Source organism: Pochonia chlamydosporia, chromosome 3 (assembly GCF_001653235.2).
Source record: "Pochonia chlamydosporia 170 chromosome 3, whole genome shotgun sequence".
Classification (NCBI taxonomy): domain Eukaryota; kingdom Fungi; phylum Ascomycota; class Sordariomycetes; order Hypocreales; family Clavicipitaceae; genus Pochonia; species Pochonia chlamydosporia.
Genome location: NC_035792.1, coordinates 5,191,111 through 5,205,593, shown reverse-complemented (window position 1 = coordinate 5,205,593; position 14,483 = coordinate 5,191,111). Strand labels below are relative to the sequence as shown.

Sequence of the window (14,483 nt, the reverse complement as noted above, 5' to 3'; positions counted from 1 at the left end):
ACTTGCAGTCAGCGATTCACGACGTATGCGATTCCCGCTCCATCAGCTTCGGAAGCGTGTTGAAATTCGTTTACGGGCTTTAGAACAGCAACCGCCTCGAGTTTTAGCCAGAAGCTGTTGTCTTTGATGATTCGAACGGCTTCAGGCAGCAGAACGGGGCAGTCTCGTGATCGCTGCTCCTCCCGAACATCTTTTCGGATAGACCAGTCTCTGGCAGGGTCTCGAGAGCGAAGGAGTGAGAAAAAAGAGTTGTACTGAGAACCCCAGCGTGTATTACACTACTCAGAAGGAACGAATTAGTAGAGCGATGCAGTCGAAAGACAGCTGGCGAGTTACCTTCTAATCAGCGCGCGAGTTACTCCGTTCCACCCAGGTATGTAATTAATCAATTAATCTGAATCCGAACCTGGATTCAGATTAATTACTGAATCCCGCCTCGGATTCAGGATTAATTATCGGATTCAACGATTAATTAGCTCCCGATCCGTCGAAACGCCCATATGTTTATTCTAATGGGACTACACGGGGTTCAATACCCTCAGACAACATTTCTATGTCTCTAGAATCCAACTCAGCGTCCATTGGTTCAGGAATCATATATGGCTGGTCCAGGAGCCCGCTCTTAATCCAGTGTTTCAAGCACTCCGTATACTCCACTATCTGTGCAGAGAGCCGACCTCTATCCCAAGAAACCGTACGTCGGGCCCCACTAAACACGCGTTCGGCTTCCGCTGACATCGCTGGTATCGAGAAAATATTTATTGCAAGATGATAGAGAGAGGGGTAGGAGGTTTGCTGCGTCGGCTCAAGCCACCAAGAAAGGGCAGAAGAGTCGCCAATTGGCAGCGTTGGACCCTCGATGAATCGGCTGAATTCATCATGGCAAGATGACTTTTGGTAGATCCGTTTCTTGTATGCCTCGTAAGCCGAAAGGTCCTCCTCGATTTCTGGCTCTTGCTGCGGCTTGAAATCATCCCATAGCTTGCGCACGGCCGCAATCGCTGGGCCAATGTATTGAGGTTGGTCCTTCCATGCCTCCTTCAGATGTGCTTCTCTGAGGCTAGGATGAAGCAAGATTGCCGCAGCGTAGACTGGTGTGTCATCTGTACGCGTATAGTAATCGTCGAACTTGTACCAGCTGGTCATAATGCGATCAACCATGGTAGTGTTGTGCTGGAATTGCTCCATGGCTGCTTTGTAATGCGTAACAAGAAAGTCCATGGAGCAAATCACCTCATCCAAAGACGTCTTGTCCCATTGAGTGTCTTTAGTAATCTCATAGAAAGGTTGTAGAAAATCGTGGATCTCTTGGAGCTCCTGCCAGTGTTCTGGATGGAGGTAATCAAATCTGATGTCACTCTCTGAATAACGATCATCCATAAAGCTGTTAAGCTCTTTGCGGAGTGCGATGGCTACATGAATCATTCGATACCAAGAGTTCCATCTCGTCGAGTTGTCCTGCGGGGATCATACGGCCAGCAGCCTGCAGGAACGCTTGGTAACGCTGGGTTGATGAGCGAATCCACACCACAAGATTGTGCAGCATACCGAGTGCCCCATATTGCCGCCAGGCAGTTGCCGTCTCCGCTCTTCCAACAGCTCCCTCCTGTTCCCTGCGGGACAGCCGTGAAACTTGACGCAATGCCTCATCAGAAGCCTCCTTGTTCTTACCGAACAGAAACGCCTGCACGGCCAGATTTATGATATGGCCGTTACAGCGAAGTCTTCGATGAGTGGAATTGAAGCCACAGGTCTCGGCAACAGTGTGCATCATTGTGTCATTGTTGTAAGCGTTAAGAAGCGTAAAGTATCCCATCTTGGCGCGGACACCGTAGGAATCGACGACCTGGAGGAACGTCTCTGCAATAGCTTCACCGGTGTGAGAACCTTCGAGCTCTCGCAGGGCAAGCAAGGCTTTTCGTAGTTGCCGGCTTGCTAGGTCAATATAGTGAGCCACGATTGCAAGAAAGCTATGGTGGTTTGGGGAGGACCAGATGTCAATGCTGAAGTGTATTTGCGTAGGCGAGGCTATGAGCCTTGATATCAAGTTCTCGCGATGTGTGGCGAAGCTCGCCTCCAACAGCTTTGGAACTTGCCCACGGCTGTGTGTGACAACTCTTGGGGCCATGTGGTTCACCGTGTGAAGTAGAGCATACCATTCGGGCCACTCGACCAGGCTATGGGGAAGACTATGCGCCGTGATAAGGTTCACCAGCGCTTGATTATACGCGACTTCATCGACTGATGCACGAAGGTATCTCTCCCGCTCAACATCCTGTCCGTTTTGTCTCGCGGCTTGCTGTCTAAACAGTCTGTCAATTGCGACTCCCTGTCCAAGCTTCTTAGCTGACTGGTGCTCGAAAATCAGTACGCAGTGCTTATCCCGCAGATGGCCACGGACTCTGTTATGGGCAGCCTGGGAATAGGAGCAACGCTTGCAATACCATATCTTCTGGCCATGCTTGTTGCGTTCGGGCTCATGGCGATTTGGCTGACGGCTCTCTGCCCAAATGTTGAGCGCAGTAGGGGTGCGGACACGTTTTCTACGCGCTAGGGGAGAAGAGGATTCTGAGAATTGAGAGGACTCCGCGGTGGTGTCGGCGTCCTCGACGGGCTTCTCTGGCACCGCCAAATAGTCGTCATCGGCAGAACGGGCAAATAGAGCTACATTAGCCGCCATGGTACCAGTATTGCTGCGGTTAACCTGCGAAAAGCGATGCATTGTGCCCGACAAGACACAGAGGTCGTGTCATGACCAACCAACCATATGCACGAGTTGGACACTGGTCCCACTTTAATTAATCGCTGAAACTTAATTAATCCTGGAGAGCCCGATTCAGATAATTAATCCTGGGCTTGGATTCAGATTCAATGAATCGCTAATTAATCGCCCCGATTAATTACATCACTGGTTTCGGTTTTGTTTCAATGTTTATGAAACATATCTTTACTATTTCGAACAACTTGTTCACTTGTTCTATTGCAAATTTTCCCCGACTTGGTACTCTGGTAACTCGTTGGACAATTACAGAAACCACTCTAAAGTTTGAAATGAATGGAATTGACCGAGAGCGAGGCAAATTGCTGAGCTTCTTCGGGCGTTGCGCTAGAGTGGGTCCGTGCAGTGTCCCAAGTCGCTGGACGCGCTGCCATCTTCTCTGCTTAGGCCCATCTTTTTAGTGAACCTGTTAGAAATACGGTGGCACCAATCACGATGAGAGTTCTATCTTTAAAATGTTGTAATTAAGTTGATTATTATTGTCTTCTCCCCCCTTCTCATTTGATCAGAGAGAGGAAGGTCTTTTATCTTCGTTGAGGAGGTTTCCCAGCCACCTGATAGAATCCAGGTGGTTTGGCCAGCCTTTGGAGATTCTGTTATCTCTGATCTTGTGATGGCTGAGAATCTGACAGTAGGCCAAGAATATGCCCCACTCAAATACACGCCATTTGTGACGCGCCCCGGTTTGTGGAGACGGGGGGACCTTGTTAGATTTACGTTGCCTTACTTGGATCACGACGGGTGTAATTGATGAATTATTCAATTATTCATACATAAATTGATGAACTTGTTGTTATTATTGTTCCTTGTTCTTTTCCAATTTCCTGTGGGCGGGGAAGTTCTTTGCTACCCTTGGTCCAGACAGCCACATGCCACAGTATGAATTTGCGCCGCTTTAGTCGCATATTCTCACCTATCTAACAGACCTAGTGGACTACTCGTGCCACGCCCCACTTTATTTGGAACTCGCGAGCTCGCACCATCTAAAGATGGTGCTGGACACCACAATAGCCAGTACACCGCAATAGCCACATTTTCGACTTCTCCAACTAAAATCGCTTCAACCACCGCGTACCGTACTCAGAATCGCATATTTCTACTCGTCCCAGTCTCCCAGATGCCCTCCATTTACGAGCCTCTTTTGCTGCTTCTTCAAACCACCGCCTGCGTGCGTTGTGTGCCTTCAACTCCGCCGCCTCGACCGTCTTTCTAGCTTTAGCGATCTGGTCTTCCTCCCTTTTCTGTACCATTTCTCGGCCTTGTGCGACTGTTAAAACCCCTCCTGATTGCAATTGTGTATTCCTCATAGCCCTGCGTTGTTGTTGAATGCGCTCGGCCATTTTAGTCCTTCCCAGATCTCTTTTGGTCTGCACCAATTCGGTGGCTAGTGACAGGGATCCCCGAATAAAGCGGCTCAAATCGCGAGTAAACTCGGGATTTAGATCTTCGTCTTCTTGTAGTACGGTCTCCAACTTGTCAGCTACTTTATTTATATGCCGGAGAGTCAAGGGCGTCTCGAATGATGAGGAGTATGATGAGGACGTGGCAGGAGGGGATGGTGTCTTTTTGCTTTGACAAGCATCCAAAAGCTGGAGTATCACTTGTGGATTGGGCGGCCAGATTCCTGTTTTTCGGAATGCAGAGCGTATGGTACTTTGTTTGAATGCTTGTGATCGTACTTGCTGAATGCAGGGAAGGAACTCAAGCTTGGTTATGTTGACAAGGCCGTCTCTGACCATAACATCCAGCGCCTTGGCGTGGTAATGCTTCAATGGCTGAAAGACTACAACATCCAGAGGCTTGAGGATATGCGTGAGATTCGGAGGCATACCAAATGGAATAATGTCGTGTTCGTCGCAATACTGAATGAACTGTCTTGTGTGGTGAGAGCCGTGGCCATCGAGAATTAACAGACGCTTCGAGCCTCTCGAGGACTTTGCCGAATGCTTGTCAAAGTGTTGAAGCCACTCCAGACTAATTTCGTCATTTGAGTAACCAGTCGATGTAGGTCGGATAACTGTATCAAGATCTAGCCCAGGTATCTGATACCAGGAAGTCATGTGCACCTGTCCAGACAGAATTAAGAACGCTGGAATGAACTCTCCACTGGCTGAGACGGCCTCGATGGCAGTGGCAGACTCCCTATTCTCAGGGATACCAAAATAATGAGCTCTCCTCCGTTTAGTGACGATCAATTGATCCTTGCCAGCTCCGATTCGAAATCCGGTCTCATCCATATTCCAGATATCATCAGGAGGTATACCCTTCTCTTGGATGACCTTCTGGAGACTCTGGAAATACTGACTGACTCGGGTGAGGTCCTCAGAAGCTTGACGCTCTGAATGAAGCTTCTTTTGGAGCGTTTTGAAGTAGCCGTGTCGCTTCAGAAAGCGAGAAGTCCACTTGCTGCCAATAACGAGATCGGCTCTGCCCGATCGCTCACGCAGAATATGGTTTGCTGCGTCAGTGATGAACTCGGGGCGCACTGCAAGGTTGATATTATCAAGACGATCGATATAACGACATAACGCCGCCTCTTCTGGTCGCGAAAGCTTCAAATTTACAGCCGGTCTGCCTATTTTGGGAGGCCGGCCCTGAAGGCGGTATCGCAATCGATTACGTGGCACGCCAAATTCTCGAGCCACCTTAGCCACTTTCGCATCAGGAAAATCATCAACATATCTAACTGCTTCTTGAATACGTGCTTCCATTCCAACTTGTCAAAAGATCGTGAGTTGGTTGACTTGCAGGGGGGTTCAAGTCAGATGGTGGAAAATGTGGCTATTGCGGTGTACTGGCTATTGTGGTGTCCAGCACCATCTTTAGATGGTGCGAGCTCGCGAGTTCCAAGTAAAGTGGGGCGTGGCACGAGTAACCGGATGACAGTGATAGATTGGCGGGAGAGTGTGCAATTAAAACGGCGCTAAATGTTAGATACACCGGGGTTATTCTTATTCACGATGGGTTATGTAATAATTAATTAATAATCTTATTGATTCATTCTTGTGTTGTTCTTTTTTCATTCTTGCGGGAGCGGGGTTAGGCTGTAGCCCAACCCAATATACTCAGCCACAACCCGTATCGTTATAGCTGGTGCTTCTTCCCGTGAATTAACTAAACTTCATTAATTCACTCCTCAGTGTCAATCTAACACTAAAATTGAAAGTTGGCTATAGCGATAGTGGCGTGTGGCGGTGCCGGCAGGCAGGGAGACTTTGTCTCCCCGCCCGACCAGAACGCACAGAAGATACAAGCATCAATGAATACAATCATCAGTTTTCGGCTTCAGTAATCGACCACAACCCTTGTAGTGAATTAAGTGGAGCATCGTGAATCTAACAGACAGGGCAACTGTTAGATTGACGCCGAGGAGCGAACTATTGAAAACTACTCAATTCACGAGGGAGAATCCCGCTGCACCGCGGATGCAACTATGGAGCCAGGCACAGGCCAGATGTTTGTCCGCCGGGTTTGTGTGGGCACAACTAACGGCCAATTACGTGGCAAAGTGAAGTCATCGCCTTCCAATGTTCTTCGACACCCCACCCACGTACAATTGTGGCAGGAGGGCTGAGCCTTGGCTGACCAATTAGACCCCTTCGCCATGGCTGTGGGCTGCGTTAGCCGCATTCGGTTTTTGAGTCACTGCAACCCATATTATTGCTTCAACTGTCGCACCGTTCAACATCCCGTGGTTCCACCCTGCCAACGCCACCTAGCAAGGATCGGCGCAGGGATCATGAGGTGACAATTCAGGCCAGATCGAGGGTAGAGCCACAATTGGGAGCATATGCGCAATTACACATCGTTGCCCCAACAATCCAAACTGCCGTCGGATAAATAGCACATCTCAATACCATTGGCACCTTCGCTGCCGTCATAGGTGACGTTATGTAATCCCACAGTTGTCTGACAGTTTGTCTATATCGTCAAGATCAGGTCACCAGGGCTGCAAACAGATAAATCAAATTCAAATCTATTCAAATCAAATCAAATTTATCCAAATCAAATCAAATCAGGTTAAATTTTATTCAAACGAGGGACCTGCGGCCCCCCGTACCCCCCGCAGTTAGGATGCCAGCGCAAGCTTTATCGATCATCATGAAAAGCTCTCTTTGCACCTTCATATTCATATTTACTATGTTTGGCCTGATATACCAATCTATTTACAAGCACTGGAGTGTGCGCAGATCCCAATCCCTTGCCCTATCCTTCATATTCGAGCTCACCTTGGTTGTGAATCGACTTAGGTCGAATGGCGTCTCAAACATAATGGAAGAGAGTTTCTTAACTCGAGATATGGCAACGTATGACAATCCTGGCGCATGATCCCTCCGTTCTAGGTTCCAGACCACTTGTTTCAGTGTCAATCCTTGCGCCTTGTGTACCGTAATGGCGTATGCAGGGCGGAGAGGGAAGTTAGTGCGCGAACAGTCACGTTTTTTGTATTCGAATCGTCTGGTGACAGGGAAGATGGGGATGTAGTTGGTGCCGGGGAACTTGGGCCCGTCGTAATCATCGACTTCTACCATAATCGCAGCTGGCATATCTTTGGTAGGATCTTGCCCCTCGTTCCAGACGATATCCTTCACCGTCCCCATAGACCCGTTCACCAAGCCATTCTCAACCCAGATATTGTCTGTTAACATAACCCTCGCCCCTAAACAGATGCAAAGCTGAGGGTCCAATCCATCTGCCTCGTCATCGTTTGCCCTCTCCGCGCCTCGGCCTGTATGCGTAGACTTGATTCTAAGGATAGGCTGTTTGCAGTCGCGGAGGCGCTGGTGGTTATGCACACGAACCTCCTCTCGACGGAAGTAAAGACGCAGTGCATCCTTGAAGGATTCTACCTCATTAGGGGTTAGTTCATTCTGTACTCGAGTATTCAAAAGCTGCCAACTCTGCTGGGATACTTGATAAACCCGCAACTCCTCGAGCGCGCGGCGGAACCGAAGCGTCTCCTCGTCATCGCCATCTTGCCGCATCAACTGTGCCAACCGGACTGTTGTATCCAGGGCTCGGTATGCTTGTTGGCCGGTCGAAAAGTCAGCGTTTCGCGCGTTGGGAAGATTTGAGTACATCACAGTGGCTGCAATAGGAGGGAGTTGGTGGAAATCCCCACAGACAAAGATGTTGATGCCGGCTGTAACGGGCTGAGCCCGAGAAGTGGCTCGGCTTGCACTCTCGCCTCCGTCCCGGCCTGCCGGGCCGGGACCCATCAACAAGCGAGATTGACGGCGTCGAGCTCAGGAGCTCAAGAGCTCAAGAGCTCTCCTTTTCTTGTTCTGTTTTCTCTTTCTTCTTCAGCTTTGGATACTCGTAGTAGTCGCCTAGTCAGTTGTCAATATACTCACTTGGACCGTTACACCGGCATACATCTCATTCTGACGGGCTGGGAAGATTTCTCTGAGACGTTGATCCAGAAGGCCTAGGAATTTAATGCCAATCATAGACTTCTCGTCAATAATAAGGTACTTGCAATGTTTGAAGAGAGCCTGCAAAGAGCACAGGTTGGATCTTGAGAGTTTCCGAGAGAGCCCCTGTGGGGGGGATTTGACAGGAATCTTAAATAGGCTATGTAAACGTGCGGCCGTGGACAGACATGGCTATATGAATATTCAAACAAGGCCTTATATGAATATGCATGAATATATTCATATTCATATGCAAATAGTTATTTGAATATAATATGAATACGAGCATCCATATTCATGCATATTCATATAAGGGTTAGGGTTGCCACAGACAGTACCGGCGCTCCGTACCCAGCTACTTTGTGTGCCTGGCGCAGTGGCGCATTGGGGCTTGATGATGTGTAATTAGCTAATTTCACGTATCTTGACACTTAGCAACATGGGGACGCCGGCTTAAGGCTACGTTTCCCTGCATCTTTTCGTACTCGCTTCACATTATGCAGAGTATTAACATCTAAGATGGCTTCACAGACTTCCGAGACCTCGGCCTCATGGACTGACAGCTCCTCCATTGGCTCGTTCGCATCAAAGCTTTCATGGAACTTCAGCAGCCTTTTCTATATAGACTATCCCGATCAACACTTTCCAGTTGAACCGGGCCCAAAGCGCAGAAAGACTAAGGGGCATCGTGCCTACGTTTGTCTTCATTGTCAGAATCCCCCATGGTCGAACCGGGTACCGGGAAACGCTATACACCATGCAGAAACGGTTCACCGCGCACTGGTACGAGCAAGCGAAGCCGTAAGTGATACTCCATCTAGGACATTTGTTTCTGATGTTTCGACGGTTTCGCTGGGTGATATCGATTCGTACATAGTCCGTCGTCCCTCCCAGGCTGCTCTCCGCAACAGCTTCAACAAGCAAGCCTATATCGAGGCGCTCGTGGGACTCCTTACAAGGCGCAGACTGCCCTTTTCGACGGTGGAGTACTCTGAGCTGCGAGACTTGTGTCTTGCATGCAATCCGGCCATTGGAGACCTTCTCATCAGCAATCGAAAGCAGGCGATGGGCTATATTAACTCCAACTACTCGCTATACAGCTCGCAACTTGCCGAGAACCTTCAAGCAACACAGTCGAAGATACACATATCCTCCGATCTCTGGACATCGCCACATCGCAAAGGTGTACTCGCTATATGCGCTCAATGGGTCGATGACGACTTCAAGCTTCAGAAAGCACTACTAGGACTACCAGAGTGCAAATACAACCATTCTGGTGCTACACAGGCTGGGCTGATTGCCAGCACGCTGCGGAAGTTCAATATTACTGCTCACAACCTCGGTTATTACATAGGCGATAATGCTGCATCAAACGACACCTGCTTGGCGGAACTATCAAAGGTTTTGAGAGCTGAATCAGGCGTAAGTTTAACCCATGCTTTGCCACTATCCCTGCTGTAACTAGCCCATACTGAACTACATACTGGCCGAGTACCCCCACAAACGGCGCAGAATTCGCTGCATCGGCCATATTATCCATATCGCCTTGCAAGCATTCCTCCTCGCTCGCTCAAAAGAAGCTCTTAGAGCCGCACTTGAAGCTGCTGCCGGTGAGCCTGGCTCAACTATGCTAGAGGAGTTCTCACAGCAATTGCATGAGCTGGATCCGGCGGAAATTGCGGCACGTTCTGAATCCACAGCAGGAGATGAACAACGACGGGAAGAGCGGCAGGAGCGATCCCCCAGGATATTTAAGAATGCGAGAGGCAAACGAGCCGGTAACAACGATGAGCGCTTCGCTGGCTGGCAAGGAATTCCAGCCTTAGCAAAACTTCATGCACTTGCTGTTTACATACGGAGCTCAGCCATACACAACGATCAATGGTATGATGCTGTGGGCAAGCAACTCGGTATCGATAATATCACGAGATGGTCGTCATGGCATAGAGTTATCACAGTCGCCTTAAAGAAGAAGTCACAGATCATCCAGTTTACTGCCGAACATGATAATGATCTCGAAGGCAATACCCTGACCAGAAGGGATTGGGAAATGCTAGAAAGGACACTAGAGTTCCTTCAACCATTCTATGAGGCCACTCTGGAAGCTGAAGGCGATATGGCCTCAATCTCACAGTCACTTGAGCTGTTGGACCTTCTCCTAGGACATTGCGAAAAGTGGAAGGTATGCGGCTATTTTTACCCTATCTTGCTACATTATCTATATTTTATGCAGCATTCTGAGCAGCTATATAGGCACACTACTCGCAGCCGAGTAACCGTGATGATCGTATAGTCCACTCCATCAATATGTGCTGGTTTGTACTCGATAAGTATTATACTATAACTGAGGATATCCCCGTATACGCTGCCGCCCTTCTTCTCGATCCTTCTAAACGTAAGAGCTACATAGAAGAATGTTGGCCCCATGAGTGGCACGATGGCGCGTTTGCAGCCGCCCGGAGTCTCTGGGAGGAGGAGTACAATGGCAATGTTGAAAGTCATCTCCTAGAACAATCTTTCGCTGCGCCTGGTTTATCAAAGCCTGAGAAGGATACCATGCTTTCAAAGATGCGCTTAGAGGTGCAACAAAAGACGATGGCGAAGGCACGCGGTAAGGATGACTTCGATAGCTTCATTTCCGAGGCACCTATTGCACTTGCCGAAGGCGCCACGCCCCTTCAATGGTGGTGTAGTGAGGACGTTCGTACAGTATATCCTCGACTTAGCCGTATGGCTATCGATATCCTCTCCGTTCCCGCAGAATCAGCAGAACCAGAGCGGACCTTTTCAGGAGCTCGCCGCACAGCTAGATGGGATAGACTACGTTTGTTGGTTGAGAGCATTGAGAAGGTTGAGTGTGTGGGCAACTGGCTGCGAGAGGGACGTATCAAACCTTCTGCTGAGGGAGAGATAGGCCTCCCGTGTGATCCAGAGGTCATAGAAGGCGATATATAAGAGCGTGCAGGTCAAATGGGAACAATTCAGAAGCTCCCGGCTACATAACAATACTGCCATAGCGTGACATCACGTGAGCCCTTGCCTTATATGAATATGCATGAATATGTTATATGAATATGTACCTTGCTAGACAGACTGAATATAATATGAATATAAGAAATTCGGCGTGCATATTCATATAGCCATGCCTGCTGCGAGGAATGCTGTGAACAAACTTGAGCACTTCCGCAGCCCCCTCGCATTGGAATTCGAAGCGAACCGGGCACGTCTCCATGATTGAGACGATGCTATAGATAGGGTCTTTCTCAGAAAGCTCGCAAATAGAATCTGACTAAATCATTTCCTTGTTTTTCTTTGATATATATGCTCATGATACACATCATTCAGAACCCCGAAGATAACAATTGTAACGGTCTAGCGAGTATATTGACAACTGACTAGATGATTCTAACGAATATCCAAAGCTGAAGAAGAAAGAGAAAGTGAAACAAGAAAAAGAGGTCGAGGAGCTTTTAAGCTCCCGAGCTCGACGCCATCAATCTCGCTTGTTGCTGGGGTCCCCGGCCCGCCAGGCCGGGACGGAAGGCGAGAGTGCAAGCCAAGCCACCATCGGGCTCAGCCCGTTACACCAGCGATATGGTGTCTGTTAACCTGATGTCGCGAGAGCTTGCACCAACAGACACGTTGAAGGTGCCACTTGGCATGACCCAAGCCTGTGTCCGCACGTCCCAGTAGCTTAGATCTTTGCACCTAAGCTTGAAGGTAACGGTCCCACGTTCGCCAGGATTGAGGCTGATCTTAGTAAAGCCGCGAAGCTGTTTGATAGGTGTATCGGGTGACGAAGGAGGGAGCCCGACGTAGAGCTGAGCTACCTCAGCGCCTGTTACCTTACCAGTATTCGTGATAGTTGCAGACACGGTAGCGACCGTGTCGTAAAGCCCAGCTTTGCCACCAGGAATCAGTGTTGTATTTCCCGGCGGTGCGTCAATCACAGACTCCAGGTCAGAATAGTCGAACGTCGTGTATGCTTCTTGGAATTAGCCCTAGATCGGGAATCCTATTTACCAGAAAATATACCGAGTAGCAGGTGCACTTACAAAGGCCAAACCCAAATGCAAATCTCGGCTGCAACCCCTCCTTATCAAAATGTCTGTAGTCGATGTAGAGACCTTCCGTGAAATTGTCCTGGTAGCCCTGGTCATCATCTATAATATACGTCCCGTAGTCGCTCTCGTTCCGGGCGATCGTGTATGGGAGCTTCCCAGACGGCGATATCTGCCCATAGAGTACGTCGACCAGAGCATTTCCGGACTCCTGCCCGGGAAGGCCTGCCCACACAATGGAAACCACGTTTGGAAGTTTCCAGATAGTTTCGAGAATCAGAGGCCCAACGCTATGGATCACGACGATCGTAGGCTTTCCAGTTTTGCTGACCGCTTCCACAAGTTCGTTGCCGCTCTTATCAGGGTTTAAATTAGATCGGTCGTCTCCCATCCCCGCTTCGCCTGAATAAGAGCTGAGAAATACCACCGCCGTCGCTGCTGCGTTTGCCGCCGTAGCGCCGTTGCTTGGGTCATTGCTAGTCGAGTTCGCAACAACCGTGCCTGCTTTCATTATTGCATCAAGTGGAGCCACGAGTTGTGGAGCGTCCGCACCTCCCGAGCCGCCACCTTGATACACTGCTTTGTCCGCGGTGGTACCGATTATCGCCAACCTGTCGGATTTCTTCAGAGGTAGTGTGTTGTTATCATTCTTCAGAAGAACGATGCCGTCTCGCGCTATTTTCCGTGCCAACATCTTGTGGTCATTCGGGTCATATATGACAGAGCCGTTCGAAGGAGGAGGGTAGCCACTGTCTTGGCCCACTAAATACCATCCGGCCAAGATACGTGTGACCATGTCATCAAGACGGCTTTGAGACACATTGTTGCTATATCCTAGTCAATATCCGTTCACCTCGCTTAGCTTCGGAGTAGAAGACAAACCTAGATATTGCATTTGTGAGCTTATCGTCCCAGTATTTTGGCAACCCGTCGTTTTCTTTTGGCAACCCGTCTTCGGCATCCTCGTCTTCTGGATAAGGGAAGGCCATATCTAACCCGGCATTGGCACTCTCGGCTGTAGAGTGCTGCGCACCCCAGTCGCTCATAATGTATCCTTGAAAGTCAAGCTCGTCCTTTAGCAGGCCCTGCAGCAGCTGCTTATTTTCACAAGCATGAGTGCGATTGACCTTGTTGTACGAACACATGATTGAGCTGACGTTAGCTTTAATGGCGTCAGCAAAAGGCCAGAGATAGAGCTCATGATTTGTCCGATCGTCGATGTTCGAGCTGATTCCTTCCCGATTTTGCTCTTGTTCATTGCCAATGACATGTTTTGCGCAAGCTTGAACCCCAGCTGCTTGCATACCGTTAATGGTGTTTGCCATTGCGATGCCTGTTAGGTAAGGATCAGGGGAGAATCCTTCCCAATTCCGACCTCCGGTTGGAATCTTCCCAAGAGGACCACCCGCTGGCCCGAGGAGGACATGGACGCCGGCCGCTTTTGACTCGGCGCCGAGAGCAAACCCTCTCGAATAGATCAGCGACGTATCCCATGTGCTGGCCGCCTGGATCCCAGCCGGAAAGACTGTCGCATTCACTAAGTTTTTGACGCTAGGATGTATCAGATACTTTGAACAGTTATATTCGTCGGCATCACTCACGCGAGAGGGCCATCCTGGAGACAGAGACGCGGGTACCCAATAGAAGGAACTACCGCGGTCAACCCGGTGCAGGGTTGTTCATTCTTAGCAAAACCGGTAACCATAGAGATCTTGTCCTGCTGTGACAGTCGCGGCAGGGCGGCGATTGCTTTAGCATAAGGTCCTGCCCAATCGCCATCTCCAGCCTTGCTTAGGACTGGAGAGGCTAGAGCCATAACGTATAAGGTAACGAAGTGCATTTGAACTTCACGGTGGCGAGCGTGGCCGGCGTATAGTGCGCGGTATTTGGTTGAAATTCTGTCGAAACTTAACTGACTTTACAGCGACATTCCTCATCTTTATACCTGGACACTTCCACTGCCCTCAGGTCGATGGAAGTATTGAACCAGACTAGCACTCCGCATCCGTCGAACCAGACGCCACAAATGTATCGAACAATACAACTGCGCCACGAAAATAGTGAGAAGGGCCGATGCGAATTATTGCGTTTCTGTTGAGCCCCTGCCTGACGACAAAGGCCACTGGCGCAATGACTCTCACTCGCGCCGTTACAAGAGCCGACGCTGTGTACAGTATACAACGGCAGGATATGGTAATTATCATCGACCGATACTCCCTTGGTCTTATT

At 49.3% G+C, this 14,483-nt stretch overlaps 5 protein-coding genes across 5 annotated transcripts; 1 reads left to right on the top strand and 4 right to left on the bottom strand.

Annotated features, from left to right (window-relative positions):
• Window positions 1-504: 504 nt before the first annotated feature.
• Window positions 505-2,722, bottom strand: VFPPC_11434 (restless-like transposase; the record flags this gene model as incomplete). Its single annotated transcript, XM_018290365.1, has 2 exons — window positions 505-1,412; window positions 1,474-2,722. 2 exons carry the CDS (start codon window positions 2,720-2,722, stop codon window positions 505-507), a joined length of 2,157 nt encoding a protein of 718 aa, XP_018136374.1.
• A 1,106-nt stretch (window positions 2,723-3,828) lies between these two features.
• On the bottom strand, window positions 3,829-5,490 carry VFPPC_12392 (DDE superfamily endonuclease; the record flags this gene model as incomplete). Its single annotated transcript, XM_018290289.1, has 1 exon — window positions 3,829-5,490. One exon carries the CDS (start codon window positions 5,488-5,490, stop codon window positions 3,829-3,831), a length of 1,662 nt encoding a protein of 553 aa, XP_018136375.1.
• A 1,455-nt stretch (window positions 5,491-6,945) lies between these two features.
• Window positions 6,946-7,998, bottom strand: VFPPC_12393 (ATP-dependent DNA helicase PIF1; the record flags this gene model as incomplete). The annotated part of the gene is made up of 1 exon (XM_018290290.2): window positions 6,946-7,998. One exon carries the CDS (start codon window positions 7,996-7,998, stop codon window positions 6,946-6,948), a length of 1,053 nt encoding a protein of 350 aa, XP_018136376.2.
• Window positions 7,999-8,712: 714 nt separating this feature from the next.
• VFPPC_12394 (ribonuclease H-like protein) lies at window positions 8,713-11,148 on the top strand (the record flags this gene model as incomplete). Its single annotated transcript, XM_018290291.2, has 3 exons — window positions 8,713-9,615; window positions 9,686-10,375; window positions 10,447-11,148. The coding sequence occupies 3 exons, from the start codon at window positions 8,713-8,715 to the stop codon at window positions 11,146-11,148; spliced, it is 2,295 nt and encodes a 764-aa protein (XP_018136377.1).
• A 626-nt stretch (window positions 11,149-11,774) lies between these two features.
• VFPPC_12395 (beta-glucosidase) lies at window positions 11,775-14,070 on the bottom strand (the record flags this gene model as incomplete). Its single annotated transcript, XM_018290292.1, has 4 exons — window positions 11,775-12,178; window positions 12,249-13,081; window positions 13,137-13,805; window positions 13,856-14,070. The coding sequence occupies 4 exons, from the start codon at window positions 14,068-14,070 to the stop codon at window positions 11,775-11,777; spliced, it is 2,121 nt and encodes a 706-aa protein (XP_018136378.1).
• Between the last annotated feature and the right edge of the window lie 413 nt (window positions 14,071-14,483).